The sequence below is a fragment of the Meleagris gallopavo genome, chromosome 13, assembly GCF_905368555.1.
Source record: "Meleagris gallopavo chromosome 13, MGAL_WU_HG_1.1, whole genome shotgun sequence".
NCBI lineage: Eukaryota > Metazoa > Chordata > Aves > Galliformes > Phasianidae > Meleagris > Meleagris gallopavo.
The window spans coordinates 6,803,974-6,825,994 of record NC_139416.1 but is presented as its reverse complement, the minus strand read 5'-3'; the positions used below and the strand labels follow the sequence as shown (position 1 = coordinate 6,825,994).

Sequence of the window (22,021 nt, the reverse complement as noted above, 5' to 3'; positions counted from 1 at the left end):
GCGAAATAATAGAAATGTGTTTCAAATGCAAATTGGTATATGTACAGCACTTAGATGGTATGTTCCAGTTGAAGGCTTTAAGTAGTTCACAATACAAATTTTCAAAAATATAAAGCAGGACAATAAGAATAAAGAAGCCATCAATTTTTAAAGGAAAAACTACTGAGCATGTGTTACATATCTATCAAGCCTTTCCAAATCTCAGGTCCTAACAAATTATAAAGCTCTTCTAAAATATTTAAGTCTTGATGTATCTAAAAGCACTACACAGATATGAATATAGACAGAAGCATTGTCCAGATAGAGAGATTCTAGTTATTCTCCTACCAGGAAAAACTAGGGGGAACTCAGCCATTATCACTTGCATTTGACATCGACCAGCTGGTGAATTAGCGTGCTTACTGTTCCAGCTGAGCTGTTCACTCTTGTGCTGTTTATTGCGTGGCTGTCTGGTGTAAAGCAACCCAGATAAGGACTGTGCGAGGAATCCAGCAGTACTTGGGGTAGGGTGCATAGATGTATTTTCCTGCCTATTAAAGCTCAGAGAATGATGATTTTGGAGAAAAAGATAAATGTTGATACCACTCGTCTATTTCTGAATTCTCTTTTTTTTTTTATAATTAGCATAAAGGTTTGGTTGAGTTAGGTTAATTTAGACAGTCATTTTATGCAGTCCCTAGCTGAACAAAATGCTTTCATTTATATTAAAGTCAGCTGTAGTGCTTATGAAAATTAATAGTGAGAAGTGATGCTCAAGTTTATTTATATTGTATCTTAAAATAAATGCCTACATCCTTCAGTTGGGAACAAGGAATTTGGAATATATATGATGCAAGGGAAATCAGATCTGTGCAAAGTGGAGAATTATAGATTAAGGATCCTGAGGTCTTTTCACTCTTTTTCTGCTGATACGCTGCATGCCTGAGGGATGGTGCTTCAGCTGCGTCTTCTGATCTCAGGCCATGTTTTATGGAGCTACTGAATTCTCCTGTTAATGAAGGTGGAAGAATTAAAGCTGAGCTGGGGGAGAGGGGGATAACTTAGGTGAGTTTTATAGGTGTAAAATAAACACATTTGTGAATTGCTTGAAGACACATGTCTTGCAGAAGATCGGTATTGCAAAATGATTAGTATGATCTTGTCAACAAGCTCAGACAGCTTTGCTATCCTTTCAAACTTTGAAAGAATATTAATGGGACTACTTATGTGCTTAATTTGAGTGAGGTTTTTTTTACCTTGCAGAGCTGGGATCTAAAGCGGTGTAGATTTTTTTAGTCAATGAAAATTCCCTGAGGTCTTGTTGTGTCAGTCTAGCTTGAGAAAGTGGAAGGAGGAGTCTGCAGAGCTCAGATGATCAGCACAGATTTATAAGGTGGGAATCATAGGTGCTCCATACCATCTGGTATCACATGCACTATCTTGTACCACATCACAGTGATACAGATCACCATCAGTTAGATTTGTGCTGCATTCTTCCCACAGTATTAGTGCATAAGCTGTGTGAAGTGATGCCTAGAAACTTCAGGCTTGATTTTATGAGAAGAGAAATATCAGACTGAAATCGGCATTACCCCCCTTATACGTCGGTGGTGAGACTACTACTAAAATGCTAGTTATGGGCTATATACATTTTAAGTAGGACTAAATCACATTAAAACATCAGAAATATGCTTAACAAAGAAGCTTGATCCAAAGAAAGTTAAGTGGTTAATTGATTGTGAGGTGTTGGTAATGTGCACAAAGGAAGGATTTTTCTCACAGTAGGCAACTCTTCAATCTGTTAGGTAAAGACACAGCAGAAACCAGTCTTAAAAAAAACTGATTACAAGCAAGGTGCAGATTTTGGCCATGTAATCAACTATTAAAACACTTAGCTGTGCAGGTGGTAACTTCTCCATTTCAGTAAGTCTTTAAGTCAAGGCTGAATTCCTCTCCAGAAAATACAGTGCATCTCAGATACTGTGGACTGATGGAGAAGTTGCTAGTGAGATTCAGAGGAGGTCAGATCACGTGGCAGCTGCCCCTTCTGATCTGAGGTCTCTGAGGTGCAGGCACAAAATTCTCTAAATATCTTAATTCTGATTCATTTCTCCAGGCGTTGAGAAGTTCAGCACCTTGAGAAAAAATTTCAGAAGAGTTGTTGCTCAAGTGTGACCCGATTCTTTTCAAGCAAAAATGCAGTAAAACACTGCATAGACATCCTAATCAGATGGACACTGTATACTATGTTTGTGTAGTAAAACACAGGATTTTAAATCACCCATATATATATTTTAAACATTTCAAGAATGAACTAAGGAACTGTTTCTGATGACCACAGGGACTCATCTGGGGGAAAAAAACAACACCTGGCCTGGAGAATAAACATGATGAGATTGTAGATTCTCTTTAATTGAAAAGATTCAGGCTGAGAGAATCCATCAGTAAATGTGATGAGCAAATGCTTAGCCCTTTGGTTAGATTTGTGTTTGCATTCCAAACCAAGATAGCTAGAGAAGCTTAAACAGTTGGAAGTTCACAAAACATTTTCCGTATTTGTGTTAAGTGCTCTCTTACATCAGTGCTTTCTAAATACATATTGAGCGTTACGTAGCATATTAAATTCTGGGTTTCTTTCTAAGTTACCTAAGGTGGCTGCTAAAGGAGAAGATATTTATCTCAGCTGCACTTTTGTTGTATTTAATCGTAATTATTTCCATATATCTTGTTACCTAAGTGTTCTACAGTAGGTTGACAGAGTTGAGCTGTTACCAGACTGCATGACTCAGCGAGTTTCTGCCTGCAGCTGTGCTTGTGCATTTCACACGGTCAGTTGGTGTAAACACATTCCTTACTGAGATTTCACCTCTGTACAGGGTTACCTTTGTTCAAAGCATAGCTAATAAGTCAGTGATTAACAGGGGATTGGTTAACACAGCTGATTATGTTATGCAATTTGGATATTGCACCTCTTTTCTCCCGGGGAGGGTAGGGAAGAGAGAAAGGGGGGGAGGGTTAGGAAGAAAAAAGGAGGGGGAAGTTTCTGTGGTTTCTGGGCTCTGCTTGTTCACCTGAGCTTGCTGTAGGCCGGAGTGCTCAGAGACCAGTCGGGTCACACAACCGAGTTGGGCACAGCAGAGCTGTAGCCATGGCCAACGCCTCCATCTTGATGGAAGCCGCACTGAAATAAAACTCCCCCAGCATTTACAGGATCCCGGCACGAAGGGAAAGCTGAGGCTGGAGCTGGCAGCAGGTGCAGGGGACGCTGCTCCCCCGCCTCGGGCCAACTCTGGGCGGGCTCCTGCCCCTGGGAGCGCAGCGCGGCACTCTAAGTGCTCGCCTGCCATCTGCTGGTAGCAGCAGCCGCGGTACGGAGCTGTGCCCGCGCCGTCACCCACGGGATTTTAAAATCGGCGGTAGGGGCGGCTGTAGGCGCTGCGCCCGGCAGGGTCCCGCTGTGGGCGGGGATCGCCGTGCTCGGCGGCGAGCGGCGCGCTGAGCCCAGCCCGAGCCTGAACCTGCCGGGCGCCCGTAGCGGGGCGGGGCTCTGCGGAGCGGAGAGGCGGCCATGGCGGCGGGCAGCGCCATCCAGATCCCCAGCCGCTTGCCGCTGCTGCTCACCCATGAAGGCGTCCTGCTGCCCGGCTCGACCATGCGGACGAGCGTGGACTCGCCGCGCAACATGCAGCTGGTGCGCAGCCGGCTGCTGAAGGGCACCTCGCTGCGCAGCACCATCATCGGCGTCATTCCCAACACCAGCGACCCCACGTCCGACTGTGACGACCTGCCCTCCCTGCACAGGTGCCGCCGCCGCGCCCTGCCCTCGCGGCCCTTGGCCACGCTGCCCTCGCCTAGTCCGCGGTCGCGCTGAGGGGAGCGGAGCTCTGCTCCCGGCCGGGGGAGCTCGTGTGCGTGGGGCGGGGGCGGCGCCGTGCGGGTCTGCTGGGCGAGTCTGGGAATGGGAGCCGGCCGGGACGGAGGCGCGATCCGAGAAAGCGTCTCGGGGTCATTAGGGCTGTACCGCTTATTAGTGATAGAAAGTCAGTTAGTTACTTTGTTTGGTTAATAAGAGTAGTGTGGAAGATCCAGTTCATGTGAAATGAAAACTAATTGTATTTCTGAGGGATCAACTGCGTGTAAAATGAACGTGCTGTATTCCTTGCAAAACTTATTTCCATCAGTGGATTTAGTAAGGTTTTGCAGTTTGTTTTAATTCTGCTTGAACAGGCAGTTTGACCGGATAAACGTGATCTAAAGCGTTAGTTTTGCATAAGACAGGCAGTTTTGCTAGAAAACTGGAAAACTGTAAATTATGAAGAATCATTTTTGTAATGCATGCAGTTTTTTGAGCAGAAACGCAGGTTTTCTGTTCCTGTTCCAAAACTTAGTAATTTATTTATGAAAAAATTACTTTTCTCGACACATGTATGTGTTATATTACTATCATTCATTTTTTAGTTGTCTTGTTGTTTTTTTTAAAATTCAAAGTGTGGTTTCATTGATCTCTATCACAAAGGAAATCCTTTAATGTTGGTGATGAGGATCAATGATGGCCTGTGAGGCTCTGTAGCTCAGTTGCTTCATGTGAGGGGCACATGAAATGTTCTGTGGAAGGTGACAAATAATACAAAGATTTGATCTGTTTTCAGGATTGGCACTGCTGCTTTGGCAGTTCAGGTGGTTGGTAGCAACTGGCCCAAGCCACATTACACACTGCTGGTTACGGGCCTTTGCCGGTTCCAGATCTTGCAGCTGCTGAAGGAGAAGCCATACCCTATTGCAGAAGTTGAGCAATTGGATCGACTCGAGCAGTTTACAAATCAGCATAAGTCTGAGGAGGAACTTGGAGAGTTGTCAGAACAGTTCTACAAATATGCTGTGCAGGTAAATTGGTTTAATCCTATTCATTTTAAATCAGTGTATTGATGCATGTGCTTTGTTGCTCTTTTTTTCCTTTTTTTTTTTTTTTCTTTTTCATTTGTTTGCTCTCTTCTCTTTGTACCTCTTACTTTTTTTTTTAGTGAAGGTAGGATTTCTGCTAGAAAAGTATTGTCTTTGGGATGGCTTGAGATTTCCATGTTGAGTTTGAGAATCTGTATGCAGTGCATTTCAGGATGAATTTAGCTGTACATGTTAAAGTTACAATAACTTTATAGTAGTTCTTATGTACTGGTACAGTAAGTACATTGTAGCAAAAAACAAAACAAAGCATATTTTTATGTATATACATGTATTGCTTTTGAGAAAGTGTTTTTTCTAAAATTCCTGGTACATATAATGGATTTTTAAAACTGTGTATTATTAAATGGGAAAAAAGCACACCTGTATAGAATCTTTTTATAAATACATGTCCTCAGGTATAATAAATTTAGTGTTTAAAGAGGTACAGAGAAGGGAACTGGAGTGATTTTTATTGGGGTATTTGAAAGGTAATAGAAGATGTCGGCATTGAAGAAAGCACTAGGAGCAGTGATGATAATTATGATCTTCTTGAACTAGTATAAAGTCCAGAGTCTTGGTTGTCTATTCTCCTATGTGCAAATACTTTTTTTCAGAACATTTTTGGCAAAGCATTTATGCACATTTCAAGGTGCAGTGCTCTTACAGTCAGATACTTGATTAAATAAATTAAAGAAGAAACATCCAACAACTATGAATATTGTTCATTGTGTGTTCCTTACAGTTGGTTGAGATGCTGGATATGTCTGTTCCTGCAGTTGCAAAGCTGAGACGTCTTCTGGACAATCTGCCTAGAGAAGCTTTGCCAGATATACTGACTTCAATTATCCGTACATCCAACCAGGAGAAGCTTCAGGTATTATGTCCTTAAACTGTTCTAAGGTGAAGTGTTTGCTACTTTTCTATAGTTATAACCGCTTTTAGGGTAATTTTGATAGGTGGTGATAATATTGTGCGAGAAGGTATTTCTGTTACAACCAAGCAGAAATATTTCTTAAATGTTTTCATGCTTTTGTTTCATATATCTTTCTATATACCTTTACATAAGAATTCACTTAAAAGCTAAATGAATGTAGATAGTGTGGGGAACTGTTCATTTAATTGAGCGACAAGAGATACAGCCTGGATTTCATGGAATTGTAGAATGTTTTGGGTTGGAAGAGACCTTTTAAGATCATCTAGTTCCAGTGCCCCTGCTTGCAGGAGGGGATATCTCCCACCAGACCATGTTGCTCAAAATCCTGTCCAGCCTGGCTTTGAACATGTCTAGGGTGCGGACAAGCACAATTTCTCTGGGCAACCTGTTCCAGTGTCTCACACAACCCTCACAGTATAGAATTTCTTCATAATGTCTGGTATAAATTGAAAGAAATAAAATATAAATTTTATAAAATATAAATTTTAGTATATAAAATATACAATAAATATAAGTTTGGGTTAGATATCAGGAAAAACTTCTTTACAGAAAGGGCTGTTGAGCACTGGAACAGGCTCCCCAGGAAGGTGGTTCAGTCAGCATCCCTGGATGTGTTTAAAAACCGTATGGCTGTGGTGCTTAGGGACATGATTTAGCAGAAGGTTGTTAGAGTTAGGGTAGTATGGTTAGGTCGTGGTTGGACTCGATGATCTTTAAGGTCTATTTCCAACCGGAGTGATTCTATGATTCTATGATCCTGTTGCTGCCTGCCCTTAGAAAAAGTCCCTCCCCAACTTTTCTGTAGGCCTCCTTCAGGTACTAGAAGGCCATTAGAAAGTCCTCCAGGCACCTTCTCTTCTTCAGGCTGATGAGCCCTAGCTTTCTGAGCCTGTCCTTGTAGGGAAGCTACTCCAGCCTTCTGATCATCTTCATGGCCCTCCTCTGGGTCCACTCCATATCCTTCTTGCACTGGGGGCTCCAGAACTGGAAATAGTGCTCCAGATTGAGTCTCATGAGAACAGAGTGGAGGGCATTTCCCATTGCCATGGTAAAGATGATAAGCCTTTCTTCAAATTGTGTTGAAATCTTGCTTATTTAATGAAGCTGACAGATCATTATATAAATTTTGCTTGTTTCTGCACATCAACTTGAACAAACGTGAAAGTGAAATAATGTATAAAATACATGTTTTATTTTAAAAAGCAACAAGGAAAACATGCCTTATGGCATAAGGTGATTTTTTTGGGGGGGGAGCTCTTTTCTGAGATTCAGTAATTGAGAAGTAAACCGCTGGTAGATGTTTTCTACATAAAATGTAACCAAAATAATAAGACAGTTTAAAACAGAATAAAAAATTACATATTTTTTGGTACTTTTGAATTACTTTGTAGTTTTGCTGTCCAGACCTTGAAGATAGGTTTTGTGTGCTGTATTCTTTTATTTTCTTGCTACCTCTTTTTTTCCCAAACCATTTAATTTATAACTCTGATCAAAAGATTGCGATGACATCCTGTGTGTTCCCCTTCTCCTCAGCGATGACCCATTAATGTGAATTTGTTGGCTTCTCATAACTCCTTGCTCTTAGATCCTAGATGCTGTTAGGCTGGAGGAAAGGTTCAAGATGACTATACCGTTGCTTGTTAGACAAATTGAAGGACTGAAGCTTCTTCAGAAAACAAGAAAGCACAAACAGGATGATGACAAAAGGGTATGGACCTTTAAATCTGGGATTCTTAAGCATCATACATAAATATAACAATGCTCTTTTAAACAGACTAGTGAAGGTGTGTAATTGTAATCTATTCAAGGTTTTAACCTGTGGTCATAGTATTTAGTGCTTAGGCTGTATCAGTGGAGAACACCCAGCTTGCAACTTCAGCTGTTCAGACATCTGAAAAAGAAAACATTTTTTTAAAGCTGCCTGGACATCATTTATTTCATCTGAGCACTTTCTGACTTCACAAAGGTTCCATTAAAGAGTCATTTGATAGCCAATTAACTTGCATGATATGTGCACACTGCAGTGAAAAGTGCACATATCAATAATAAGTGCTTATTAATAGCATTAAAGGTGAATCACAGCTTTTGAAATGCGGATAATTGATGTGTGTTGTGAAATGTAGTTTGCTTAACTGCAACAGGCTGCACTTTTGCTGCATCTAATTGTACATGTACAATTTAGCAAACAAGAAATAACTGAAAAATGAAAAAGAGTAAGAGAGATTACACCTGTAAATATTTTGCTTATCCTGCTTAATAAGATGGGCTGCAGTGCCAGCTTTTCAAAATATTGGAAAAGCTTTTTCAATTTTGGTTTTGTCTTCTGTTACCTACTAGATTATGGTAGATGACAAATGAACTTAGTAAATACATAAAGTAAAATAAAAATGGTAACTTTTTAAAGTAGTACCAATAACACTTTGTTTAGCTGTTTATTGGATTAAAATTTTCAGACTTATTCTGTTAAGTAGTTTCTCCCCAATCCTTGCATGTTTTTCTCATGGTATCCATAAAGTACTCACCTTATTTAAAAAAAAAACACAAACTGGTGCTACTTTCTGACTGTTACGTTTCATAGGTTGTAGCTATTCGTCCAAATAGAAGAATCAATCATATTCCAAGCACTGCAGAAGATGAGGAAGAGGAGGAAGATCATGATGATGTTGTCATCCTTGAAAAAAAGATTAGAACTTCCAGTATGTCAGAACAAGCTCTTAAAGTTTGTCTTAAGGAAATAAAGAGGTAGGATAATCGGAAGTGGTGATTTCTTTTTTTTTTTTTTTTTTTTTTTAAACAAATCTTGCATTAACATTTTACTTAATGATATATTTGTGTTGGTTGTGTTTTGGAAATAATTTTTAGAATTTTATTTATGTGCTGCTATTTTGCTTACAACTTTCCTCTACTTGTTGTTTTGGAACATCAGAGAGGAGAACAATTAAGTCTTTTACATGTGGCTTATGAATTAATATAGCTTTAAACTGCAAGCTCTAGATCTCTATGTTATGAAGTGAATGCCTCAAAAGAAAAGGAGAGGAGACAAATAACACCACAGTTGTTAGTAATTAATGAGAAAAGTGGTCTGCATATTGATTCTTTTTTCCTTTCTCTGCCTTTGTGAGCATATAACTGATATTGGGGATGATATGATCATTAACAACCTCGTCAGTGATACTGTGTTTGTGCATATGTACATGCATATCTACTTATATATTTATACTGTGGTGCATGCATTTTGTATGCAGCGTATGCTTAGGAAGATGATGTTTGTTTTTTTTTCTGCAAATATCATACAAATAAGCTATCATTACGCAAAGACAAATCTTGTAATTGATGTAATAGTGACTTTCTTTTTTAGTATTACAGGTGTTGGGAAGTAAAAGGGTTTGCTAAATATTTTTTTTTTTTTAATGCAAGTGAGTGTCTTAGTTTGCTGTTAGTTCCCCATTAGCCTTATTAGTTCTATGCATGTACTTCCAGATTAAAGAAGATGCCTCAGTCGATGCCAGAATATGCTTTAACAAGAAATTATTTGGAACTTATGGTAGAATTGCCATGGAACAAGAGTACGAAAGGTAAACCCTTCTGTTATTGTTGACTGTCTCTTGCGCAGACATTTTCGGACAAGTAGCTATGATGTAAAGACAGAAGAACATACTTAGTTCTCTCCCCCCAATTTTTTTTTGCATTGTCTTGTAGTAAAATGCTATTAATGGACTTGAGTCTTGCAGTTTACCATGTTTAAATGAAGACCTGTGTACTGAATAGCCCATGTAGCTCAGTTGTACACCCAGAAACGCAAGTTAAGCAAGCAATATCTACACAATAAAATGGCGGTGTTGTTACTTGCAATCCCGTGCTATTGCATACTTTGTTATTCTAAAAACTGGAATGTGGTTACATCACAGTGCAGAGGTTATGTTATATTAGCTAGTCTTTATGGCAGTCAAGAGCTCTGCATATTTACAGCTTTTTTATTTTTGCTAACTGCATTTCAGGTAGGATTAATTGCATCATATCATATTACTGTGGCAATACAGTGAGACACTAGTAAACAAACCCATACCGTGCTTCTCAAAATAGTGGGTTTCTTTTCTTAGATTTTTCTCACTGTCATGAAACACTGGAATTGTTTTCCCCTTAATTTTTTTTATTAGTCTCAAACAGACTATTTTATAATCAGTGATTATTTTCTGTTGGGACTTTTTTTGTTTTTCATGTCTCACTGCAGACTCATTCATAGCATATTCAGCAGTAGTGACTGAGATGTCTCTGCTTCAGAGACTCTTCTGGATGGCAGTATTTAGTAGTTATGTTTGTGATCTGCTTTTGGAAAAATTGAATCTAGAGTCATTATCCTGGAAAGCTGCTCAGGTGAGGTTTTTTCCCACATCAAATAAAGGTATTGTTCTGTTAAAAGTACCAAAGAAAGCTGTTGCTATCTCTTACATCAAACAAAAAAACTTTTTAACATTTCTGCAGCATATATCTTCCTGAAGAAGGTTCTGGTATATCTGATGCTGATCAAGTTTGTTAAAGATCAAGAGGATGAAAAAGCAAAGTTGTATTTACTTTTCATAGTTACAACTTTGGATGCAATAGGAAGAAAGAAGTACCATCTCAAATTTTTACCATTGATTTCAGAAAGTTTGAGCAGAAATTGCTATAAATATAGGAATGGGATACAAAAATGGATATCAGGAAAGTGTAGACGAACATGAATAGATTCATTGGGCAGAAATGCTTCCCAGGAGTGTTCTGAAGAATGAAGCTTTTGGATGGCATTTAAAACAATCTACTTTATAAAGAATGTGCACACCAGCAGAAACATTTCTGTTTTTTGCCTTCTTAGTGCACATGGTGACAAATGTTGACCTTTTTGAATTAGAGCCTAGCATGTTCACCGATCTACTTACAAATATTTTCTTTAATGACTGAATGGCAAAAAGATCTGCTTACATGTGTCAGTGTTACTCAAAAAACCACAGACTGGGTTGCCTCTCGTGTCCTCTAACAGGAATTTGCTCTTCAATCTTGCAGAACTATGCAAAGTCAGATGTGGTTTGAAGGTTTTTCCTGGAAACAAAGTTGGAAAAAATTATATTTGTATTCATATGAGTGATGCTTTGGACTTCATGGGTAGAGAGAATAAAAATATACATGAGTGGAAAAATGGGAAATACAATTAAAAAGACCTGGAAAATTATTATCATTAATTAGTTTTTTATTCAGTAATTTATTGCAAAGGATGACATGGTTGATGATGGGAATTTCATAACAGCTGTCCATAAATGAAACAGTTACTGGGATGAAGAGTTTGTATCTGCAGTGCATAGAAGCTGAAGGGTAGGTTTGTGCAGAGTTGATCGACTTTATTGTTTTCTGCTTTCTCTTTTATGTCATAGAGCAGATACAGCTGCTTTGTGCCAGAAATTCGTGCTCTGTCTAATGCACTAGTTAAAGTCCTTTTATTATGCATGACAATTTATCTCAACTTATGGCAATTGTAAAAACCAAATTTTTCCAGTCCTAGTATCAAATGGGTGTTTTGCGCAGCACAGTCACTTAAAGTATATAGCTAGCAAAGCCTGCCATTCAACTCTTGTGAGGTAATAACAGACTATAGCGTAAGTCGGTGAGATGAAGACATAGGGTTGAATTTATCTTTTGATAAGACCTTATGGCTTCAGATTCAGTTCTGTGAGATGACAAATGCTGAAAAATGTGCATGTTGTTCAGTTGCTGTTCCAGGACAGATATTAAGTTCATTTGAACCAGATTTTAAATCTATGACACAGTGAAAGGATGTTTCCATTTCTGTTGTAAATTCTCTTATCTATAGAGTGATCTCTCCAGCTTGTGTTTACATTTCTTCTTAAAAAAATAAGGCTTATAATTATCTTAGCAAAATGTTGGGTGGAATATAAATGTGAGTATTGGGTGATTTATGTTGATGAACATGTGAAAATGCATTAATTTCTGTTATACAGTAGAATTGTTTCCATTTCTAAAGGTAAATGTGCTGATATCCTTTCTGTTGTTAACGATTGATAGATCGCCTTGAAATTCGTGCAGCTCGAATTCTTCTGGATAATGATCATTACGCTATGGAGAAGTTGAAGAAAAGAGTTTTGGAGTACTTAGCTGTCAGGCAGCTAAAAAACAACCTCAAGGGACCCATTCTTTGTTTTGTGGGACCCCCAGGAGTTGGCAAAACCAGTGTGGGGAGATCAATTGCTAAGACTTTGGGTCGAGAATTCCACAGAATTGCTTTGGGAGGTGTCTGTGATCAATCTGATATCCGAGGCCATAGGTGTGTATTTCCTTTTTTATTACATGTAATTTATTATTTTATTACAGAACATGCTGATTATTTTTGTTGTTCAGCTGATGCGGAGAAGTTTTACTTATTTCGAATACTGTTATCACTCACTGATTCTCTTTGGTATTCAGTGGTATTATTCAGGAGAGAATTTTAATAATGAGAGTGGGCATTCACTGTTGAGATTTGTTCTTTATTCTTTTCTGCTACTGCCTTTTTATTCTAAGTGGAGAATGGGATAATCATACCTGGATCTGGAACTGTGGCAAGATGCATGACCTGTGAACTTCATGTGTTTGGGATAATTAAAACTGCCTTTATATTTCTAAGTCATTTCTGATCTTCAGGTTTTTTGTTTTTTGGCATTATGATTGAAATTTTTGAGTTCTAGGAGGAGTGCAAAAATTCAGTTAAATCAAATAGTGTATGACTAACAACGTATTACTTTATAACTATGTTTGTTATTAAAACTGTGAGAGTGATTCTTAAAAGTTGCTTAAAAGTTGGAGAACAGCAACTGAGTTACTGAGAGTATTTCAGCCTTGTTAGTATGTTTTCCATTTCAAGAAGGTATTTATTCAGAGACGCTTATGCTGAAAGAGTTTGATGCCCTTTCCTTAGGGCTTATTTTTTTAATTGCATCTCTTTACATCTCCTTCTCAGTTCTCTAAATGATTTGTTTAAGCAAAAGGCTTAGTGGGAAATGTACTGAAATTCTTGTACCCGAACTTGTAACAATCTAGAGTTTAATATACTGTTGGTATACTATTGATCACTTTTTAGACCAGAATGTGAGAGAAGAAACATTGGAACAGCAATGTTGTACTTGACACACCTAGCTACACATGGAGTTTGTGGCATGAATGATATTTGTGAGGTTTTCTTAGGGTAGGTTTGATCAGCATGCACAGAAGCGCTGGGGAGTTAAATATTGAGTTTGGTTGTACATTTGTTTGATTAAATAAATCAGGTTTTTGTGTATAGCAGCACTCTTTGTGGTTGTAAACAGGCTGTTTTGTAAACATTTGTAATATCTGGCCTTTTTGCCCGTTTACTTAGACACTAATGGAAAAAGAAGCAGAACTGTTCTTCACAGGGTTTTATTCCTTGTATTTCATAAACTGACACTGTTTACTAATGTTTCAAATTATTTATTGTATGAATCCTAAAAAACAAGCATAATGCAGCTACTACAAGTTGCTGTTTGATATTGGAACCACTAGGGGTTGTTGAATATTAAGCATTTGCAGATGCTAGGGAACTTTTTCCAGGGCTGAGTAAAACTTGAGCCTTTCTAAAACACCAATGTGTATGAAGCAGATGTTATGGAAAGAAAGTAGAACTGTCAACAGCTGTTACTCAATTGCCAGTAATTCCTTACAGGTTGTTTGTTTGTTTGTTTGTTTATTTTTGGCTTTGTAACTTGTGTTTACTTCTGTTATGGAGAGCTGCAGTCATGGGATAATGACTTCAAAACCAGAAATTCAGGTACTTGTGGTATTTTTGCATGTTAGAAATTAATCTTTAGTACTGAAATAAATACTTAAAATTAGAAAGTATTTGACAAGACAGGAAGAGAAAAATACCATCTAGAATTAACAGGAGTTACAGATGGTTACTCTTCAGCCGTGTAGCTGAAGACCAAAACTTAGTGGTGGTTAGTGAGGATCCCTTGTAACCACCTGTTTTGCATGTTTCATGTTAAGTAAAATCTAGCAGTTGAATGCAGATTTTTTTTCTGTGTTTCTGTTTCATTGTTTTCTGTTTCTCCTCAGCTTTCCTGTAATCTTCCCTCCATAATGTTGTTTTCATAAATAGGTCCTCCAAGTTAATCCTGGTCAAGTGAATCCATATTATGCTTCCAGTGGCAATCACAGAAGAGAATTTCAGAAGCAATCTAAAAGTGAAGAAGACATAAGCTCTTCTTCTCCAAGTTTCACTTTTAAGTGGGCCTATTTTCTAATACTGCATGTTAGGAGCCCTCCTTTTTAGGCTTTCAGGCTTAAGTTAAGCATTCCTATTAATACTGCAGAAGAAGGATAGTATATGCACCTACTAATGTACTAAACATTTACAAAATGTACCAAATGCACTAAAGCATTGAAAAAGAAATGGTGGATGATTTTCACTTGCAAGCAGATACGACCTGGAATAGCACTCACTTTGGCAGTGGGTAACTGTTACAGGTGGAAGGAGCAAACTGATAGATCTAGCAAGCAAAACAAAATATCTTGCATTGCAGTGTGGAGGGCGGTGATGTTTTAGTTTAGATGCTGCTCGGGAAGAGGTGTAGCTTGGGCAGTCTGCAGGCACTTTTTATGCACCATTTACGTGTGCATCGTGTGGCTGCAGCGGGGGATTCTGTGGGTTCTTTTTTGACTGGGTGAAGATATTACAGGGCTGCGTTCTCAAAATGAAGTCATCATCTCGGTACAAATACAGAACTGCTTTATCAGACATGCCCCAGCTGTTAGCATTTACCACTCATCTGTACCATATGTAAATGCTTGCTGTTGCATTTACTGGTAACTTGTATTTATAAAAGCGAAAGAAGACGGTCTGAAATAGTTGTTTTTATCTGAAAATTTCCCTGAGCTTAAGATCTCCTCAGTACTGATACTTTGTTTAATTCAAGAACTGTATGATCTTCTCTACTGCGTGTGAGCAGGTTTCTATTTTCAAAAAGGAAAGATGTTGTTGCACTATTTATAATAGTGCTAGTGAGATATTTTTTTTCCTTCTCTCACCTCTGTGTGAGGCTTTCTTTTTTTTATATCAGCACTTTTCATTTTCTGCAAGTTTGGGTAGTTTACTTCTGGTTTAGTCCTGTACTGAATATTTGCTCAGGTGCATCTGTGCATGAAAAGGTGAGGTTGCACAGGACTCCTTGCACTGGAAAAAAGCAAACGGGGTTTTCACCTGGGCAAAGTAACTTTGTTACACAACTGCAGAATATGGATACACATGTAAAGTAACTGCAACCTCTGTCCTTGAAAAAAACAAACCAAGACAAAAAAAAACCTCTGACCTAATGCAAGTAAGTTCATAAATGGTTTCTTTGGTAGTATGAACTTTTTTCTTTTTCTAATTTTGTGATTTGAAAACCACTGTAGTTTAAAACAACTTGAAACCTTCTGTCTTTAGAAAAATATGAAGAAATTAGGTCGTGTTTTTACCAGTAATACTAGTACTGCTTTAGGGGTTCTGATACATAAACATTCCCAGTTTACACTGGGAGAGCTGTTAAGTTTTCCAGCTGCCTTTTCTGTGATACGTACCTCCCAATGGCAGCTTTAGTGTCTTTAAAGGGTGATTTTTCACTGATCTAAGAATAAGTAGAAAGTTTACTGAAGTACAGACCTTATGTGGCATGATCTGTTAAGGTGTTTTTTGTTGCTACGTAGGAGAGTGCCAGCAAGATTGTTCTCAGCTTCCTGTTTCAAATGGAAAGCAGCTGATTTCTCTTCGTAGGCTGAATGCATGGAGAGAAACTGTGTGTCAAAATAATGAGCAAAGCCACATTTGTATCAAAATGCTATGATTAGAATGCTGTTTTTCTTCCTTTTAGCTGTAGCTACAAGAATGGAAATAATGACTAAACATCCTTACAGACAGAGGCTGCTGTTCACAAACAGCAGTATTTAGTTTCACAAGTTACAAGGCAAAGGTTAATGTCCAGACAGATAAATAGCCATATCTGCTCGTAATTTTAATATGTCATAGTGGTTTTTTACATAAATTTCTGCAAAGTCTATCTTACAGAGAACTCTTGAGTTGTGTTCCCTAATAACCAGATAGGAATAAAAATAGGTATATCTAGGTTTGTGTTTTTAATGTAAAGTACTAGGTTATTGTCTGTTGTCACTCTATGTGTGACATTTGCATTCTTTATTCAGCTTGGAGATCTTGAGTCTGATTAGTAGCATATAATAGATACTGGTCCATCTTTAATAAATGCAAATGTAGTGAGGGCTTAGATATGGGAAGAATAAATTGATATTTAGGCATTTTTAATCCTAAAATTCATAGCCCAATACAATACACATTGTGTAGCATATAAAATTATTTACTAGTGTAGTAAGCACCTTTTGTAAAAATAGAAAATTGTTGCAATGATTAGTTTGATTGAACTGCTAAAAGATTCACTTCTGTGAACTTCAATTCTGCTTTGGTCTCATAATTTTTTGATAGCATTTTGTAGGATCTTTTCATGCTTTTGGCAGTGTTGACTGTATGCAGATGGAGAATGAAGTGACATGCTAATATAATAGCTCCCCCATGCAGGTTCTGGGTTGGTAATAAATGTAATGTAGTATACTTCTCAGTGGATGGGAGTGTACTCACTCACTGCAGAATGAGGCTCTGCACAAAAGCAGTGAGGTGACAAACTTGTGCATGCTGGCTGCTCCAGTCTCTAGCAGCTGTCTCGTGAAGGTGGTAATAGGCAAGTTGAATTTCTGTTGCATTTCTGGCTGTTTAAAAGATGTCACTAACCTTTACCTTTGCTCAGATCCACAATTAAATACTGTAACTTCATTTTTTTTTTCAGTCACTTGATAAATATTACCTGGATCTGACATTTTTTCCTCTGTTTACTCTGTGTTTGGAGGCTGAGTTGTTTTTGGTTTTTTTTTTTTTTGTATTGTTTTTCCTCTTAATTTTTAAAAAATATGTTTAAGAGTTTTTTGTTGTTGTTTTGAAATTACTCCCATGGTATTTTTTTTCATCATTTTAAATTTCATCCTGTTTGTTTTGCACTGTACGAAAGCAGAACCTATGATAAAGCCTGTTCTGTGTATGTGCTTTGGGAGGATCGTGAGATAGGTGCTTGTAGTTCAGCACTTTGTGTAATTCAGCACTTAATGCATCTCTTTCTTCTGAGTGACTAGCATTTTATACTATTAATTACTGTATTTTGTTTAGTTGGGCTCAGGCAGAAGAAACTGTGATAAATGCAGAAGTTTTACCAGCATTGCTGAATAAAATCAGATGCCTTTTTGTACTCATCCAGTTCACATTTCATAATGTTTCAACATATTTGGACATATTACCTAACTCGTAACATGCTTGTGTGAGCTCTGTTGTGGTGACAAAAACCCATTATTGTTATTTATTATTAAACTGTTAGTATCAATAAAATTCCCAAATCTGCTTCTGCTTGTTCATACAATACAAAGATACTTGTACTGGTTGGTGTGAAATGCCTGTAAGCCATTAAATTTCCATTTATTTAGATGCATATGTAGTTTGTCTTCCCAGACCAACTAGTGCACCATGGAACTTGAGTTTACACCCGCTGATATGATTGCTTGTCTTAGTTAGATGCATATTCCATATTTTTTATCTGCTAGATCTAGAAAGTTGTTTGAAAGTGGAAGAATTGTTAGAAGACTTCCTATTCTTGTATTTTCCCTTGAAAGGTTGTCTTTTGAATGCTTCTACTTTTTTTTTCATGCATCTGACCCATATTTTTCCCATCATATATTTATTGCTCACAGGCGCACCTACGTTGGCAGCATGCCTGGCAGAATAATCAATGGACTGAAGACTGTTGGGGTTAATAATCCAGTGTTCCTTTTAGATGAGGTTGATAAACTGGGGAAGAGCTTGCAGGGAGATCCTGCAGCAGCCTTACTAGAGGTAAGAGCTATCAAATTACTAACATTTTTTTATTTGTAACTAAAAAGAATTAATATACTGTATATTATATACTGAAGATTGTTCACATCTTACTGTCCTAGCACTGCTGAAGAGGAAAGGAAGGCATGTGAGAGGTAATAGTGTAGCAAGAGTCAGCTAAACTGAAACACTTAAGACTTTCCAGAGTAGACATAGCCCTAGTGCACTTAATGATTTTGGTATTGTGTACATTTAGAATTTCATTGTACTGATTTATTGTCTAAAACTTTTGTGTATTCTGTCTAACTGTAGTGGCTACCATCCTACCACTGAAAAACTTGAGCTGCTTCTGTGGTTCTTTACCGGTTTTGGTCAAAATCAGTTGGATTAGGAAAATACGTATCTAAATTTTTAGGGCTCATTTTAGCTAAATGATACTGGGAGTAGTCCTGGAAGGATCTCAGTTTTCAGTAGCTGGGAGGTTATGGGAGGGGATGAAAGTAAGTAGTTCTAGTGATATTTGTGCACAGTGGCATTTTAATGACTTTTTTACTGATAGTGCTTAATATAGTGCTTTGAGGATGAAGAGTACTACTTGCAGTTACATTTAAGTGTCATGCTCATCTGTGTGCTATATGGCTTTCTACAAATAAAACATCATTTGACATTCTATGGATGTCATTGTTTACTTCCTGCTAGATAGTACAAAGTTGCTATTTTGGCAAAGCCAGGTAGTTCTTTTAAATTCAGTGTCTGAACGGGTTAGGTTTGAGAGCTCTGCTTTTATCTTGGGATGTTAATGTGATCAAGCAGAGCTAGAAAATAATGTGGCTTAGCTTTTTCAGCTTTTAAAAATGAGAGTTATGGTTTTTTACCTGTCTATTTCTCAGGTGTGTGGTATACATTCCTAGAATGCAAAGAAAATAAGCAAGGGAGTCTAACAAATATTTAAATTTTCTTTGTATTTTTCTCTTATGAGATTTTATTTAATCTTAATCTTTGCTGTTAATGATAATGAAATCTGTATTTGCTCGTGGGTTTTTTTTGTTGTTGTTTTTGTTTTTTGTTTTTTTTGGTCATTTCTCCTATAATCATTAAACTAAACTGACCTTACTCTGGTCGACACGCAGATAAAATTATTCCTGAAAGTCAAATTCTTTTAGCTTGCTGAATGTGGTTTGCAAGGCAGTCAGTCACTAATAAAGCAATGATTTGTGTTTCCTGGAAAAGAGAATAATTTTTTTTTTTGAAAGTGTTCTGGTTACAAATCCTGAACATTAACATTAATCTGTTAACATTGTTATTTCTATTCAAACTCTGTGTTGCTTTTTAAATTTATATTTCCTTCTTTGTCCAGCAGCAGGTAAATGATCATTTCTGTCCTTTTCTTGTCCTTTCAAACAAGTGAAAGCAAATTAAATGAATCTGTTTTTGAATTATTTGTATTTGAATCTTTTATTTTTTTCCCCAACTGCTGTGGGAGTACAATGTTTTCAACATTTTAAAGCCTTAATCTTAGTGCAGGTACACAACTCATCTTTTGCTGTGAATTATTCGAGCTGAGGCTCATCGGGTTCGCTTTCACCATCTGCTTGGGCTGCAGTCTTTATGTAGGTTATTGCTAATGGACCAAAGGTTGCATGTGGAGAAGTAATTGCTGTATTAACCATGTCCAGGCTGCTCTCATGTGAGTTCTGTATATCCCTCTACTGTTGTCTGAACATCCTGAGACAGGTGCTTACCTCTAAGAATGGAGAACTCACGCTTGAACATAACAGCTTAATTTTTATCTGCTTCTGGTCTTTTACGCTGTTGGAAAGTGTGTCTGGAATGCACAAAGATAACTGTTATGTAGGAAAACTAACAATAGTAAGGGATCACCTGGATGACACTCTTGTTTTTCAGATTTCTGTTTCTTGTTTGATAAGTGCTGTCATTATGTGTAAGTGGTATGTCCTTTCTTCTGTATTGTGCAGGTGTGTTTGGCACTGTCTACAGCACAGTGTAGTGTGGAGGGAGACTGTCATACTCTGTGAGCTTGGAAGCAAAGCTCAGTGTTCCAAAATTGCTGAATATGTGTTAAGGTGCTGCTGCAGAGTTGTTGCTTGAGCAAAGCAAAATGTCGTCTTATCCCTGGTTACTGTTCATCAACAAGGGAATGCTTTGGTCTAAATTTAGGTGACCTCAGTTTAAAATAGGAGAAAATAGAAATGGATTCAAGTACTTCATAGTGAGTATTTGTATGCAGGAAATTAGACCAGGAACATAGCCAGGCAATTAAATGTTCATGGAACTTCTGGATTTTGGGGTAATAAAATGCTGATATAGAGAAGTCTTTGTACATATGTGAGCTGTCAACCATAAATTAATCAAGATGTTTTGTTCACTGAATGCTCTTTTTGTACGTAATGTTTTTCAGTTAGTTGAGTATCTGAAAACTTTTGAACTTGAACTTTGGCATAGATACCTAGCTAAAGAACAGTTCTGTTTGGTTTGGAAAATCTGTGCTAAATGTGTGGGTCCTGTTTTATGTCTTACTCTAAGAAATGATTACTATAGGAATGAATTATTAGTCTGTAGAAACTAAAGCCCGTGCATGAAATATCAGATAATTCACATACATTCAGCTTGCTTTACCTTTATCAGCTAGCATTGTTTGTGCATGAATAGAATAGCATCACTATTTTATATGTAGTATAATGTTCTAACGAGCAGTCTAGCGCTTAGTAGAAGTTGTACGAATTTCTAGTTACAGACTACCAGGAGAAAGAGATAAATGTATTTATAACCATTAATAAAAAAATATAATTTTTTATTAATAATAAAAACAAAACAAAACAAAAAAAAACACTAAAATGCTTGAGTTAATAGACTAGAATTTTGTGGAAACACTGTGTTGCCAGTGCAAGCTAGATTAGGATTTGCTGTTCGGATCAGTTTTGAAAATTTTTTAAGAGTACACTTTGAATGGAAGACTAATGTTTGATATAGATCAGCTGTCTTTAAAGAAAGTTGTAGATATTCTGCTTGGATGCATTATATGTGATTGTGTCCCCCTGCATTTTAGGACTAGATCTTAGGACCAGTGGAGGTAAGAGGCAACTTCCTAAGCTCTATTAACACTACTGATGGAATCATTCATCTGTGCACTTGACTAGTCAGGAAACTTCATGGCCTATGCTTTTGTCAGTAAAGAAGGGAAAAAAGGATAGCAGCTGTCTGCTGGAGAGGGTAAGAAAAGAAGTTTTTCAGTGGCTTGTAGCCAGTGAACAATAATCCTCATAGAGTTACAGCCTCAGTGAGTTAGAGTTTAGGTATATGCTTCAGTATGTTTAAATATTTCAATATTAAAGAGGAAGTATGATTTGTATTTACTGTAGCCACAGTACATTTCCATATATTCATCTAAAATCTTTGTAGTGTTTCAAAATGAAAGCAGAAATTGTTCTACTTAAAAGAAGTTCTGCTTTGTTTTCAGTATGCTAGAAAAAAAAAAAATATTCAGAATTACTTTTATCCAACCTAGCTAAGAAATGTTCAAATTTGATTTTTTAAAATTAACAACACTGTTCTTGGCTATGATTCAAATTACTAAGACGTGCATTCATTTTGGTACGGGCAGATACATTATTTTGACAGCAGTGTGCTAATTCTGAGGAGATGCTAAGGTCCTATTATTTGTAACGTGAGAATTATTCATGTCAGTGTAACATTGATAATTGAATATGTGGGAAGAAAAAGCATGGTAATGCTTTAACAGGGGATGGAAAGAGGCTGGTACATAAATGGAAGTAAAGAACAATTTCTGGTTGCATGGGTGGGTGCGCAGTGATTGGGAACAGTCAGTGTGGATTTATACCAGGGCAACTGATTCCTGACTGACCAGATTGCTGTTTACAATGGAGAGATTACTGAATTTGTGGACAGAGGAAAAACAGTGAATGTAACTTACCTTGACATTAGCAGTACTTCTAGCAGTTTTGCCCCCAACATCCTTCTATGTAAATTGTAGTGTTACAGTGTGTTTGGGTGACAACTGATGACATGCATAATTGGGCTCAGACTGCAGTGGTTAATGGGTCCTATTCTGTCAGCATGCCTGTAATATATTGAGTGCCAGAGTACCACAGGCTGTACAGGAAGCAGTCCTGTTGTTGCTATTAACAGTAACCTCAAGGAGATGAGGGCATGCACTTGCATCACATTAGCAGATGTTGCCAAATTAA

The 22,021-nt window shown here is 37.5% G+C and overlaps 1 protein-coding gene across 1 annotated transcript in view; it reads left to right on the top strand.

The window, feature by feature from the left end:
* The first annotated feature begins 3,496 nt into the window (after positions 1-3,496).
* Positions 3,497-22,021, top strand: part of LONP2 (lon peptidase 2, peroxisomal) — a 38,836-nt gene continuing 20,311 nt past the window's right edge. The window contains exons 1-8 of the mRNA XM_085234926.1: positions 3,497-3,780; positions 4,629-4,863; positions 5,663-5,794; positions 7,440-7,562; positions 8,433-8,596; positions 9,335-9,429; positions 11,909-12,167; positions 17,675-17,816. Coding sequence (XP_085091052.1) covers positions 3,548-3,780; positions 4,629-4,863; positions 5,663-5,794; positions 7,440-7,562; positions 8,433-8,596; positions 9,335-9,429; positions 11,909-12,167; positions 17,675-17,816 — 1,383 coding nt within the window. The 5' untranslated portion in view covers positions 3,497-3,547. The remainder of the gene's footprint in view (positions 3,781-4,628; positions 4,864-5,662; positions 5,795-7,439; positions 7,563-8,432; positions 8,597-9,334; positions 9,430-11,908; positions 12,168-17,674; positions 17,817-22,021) is intronic.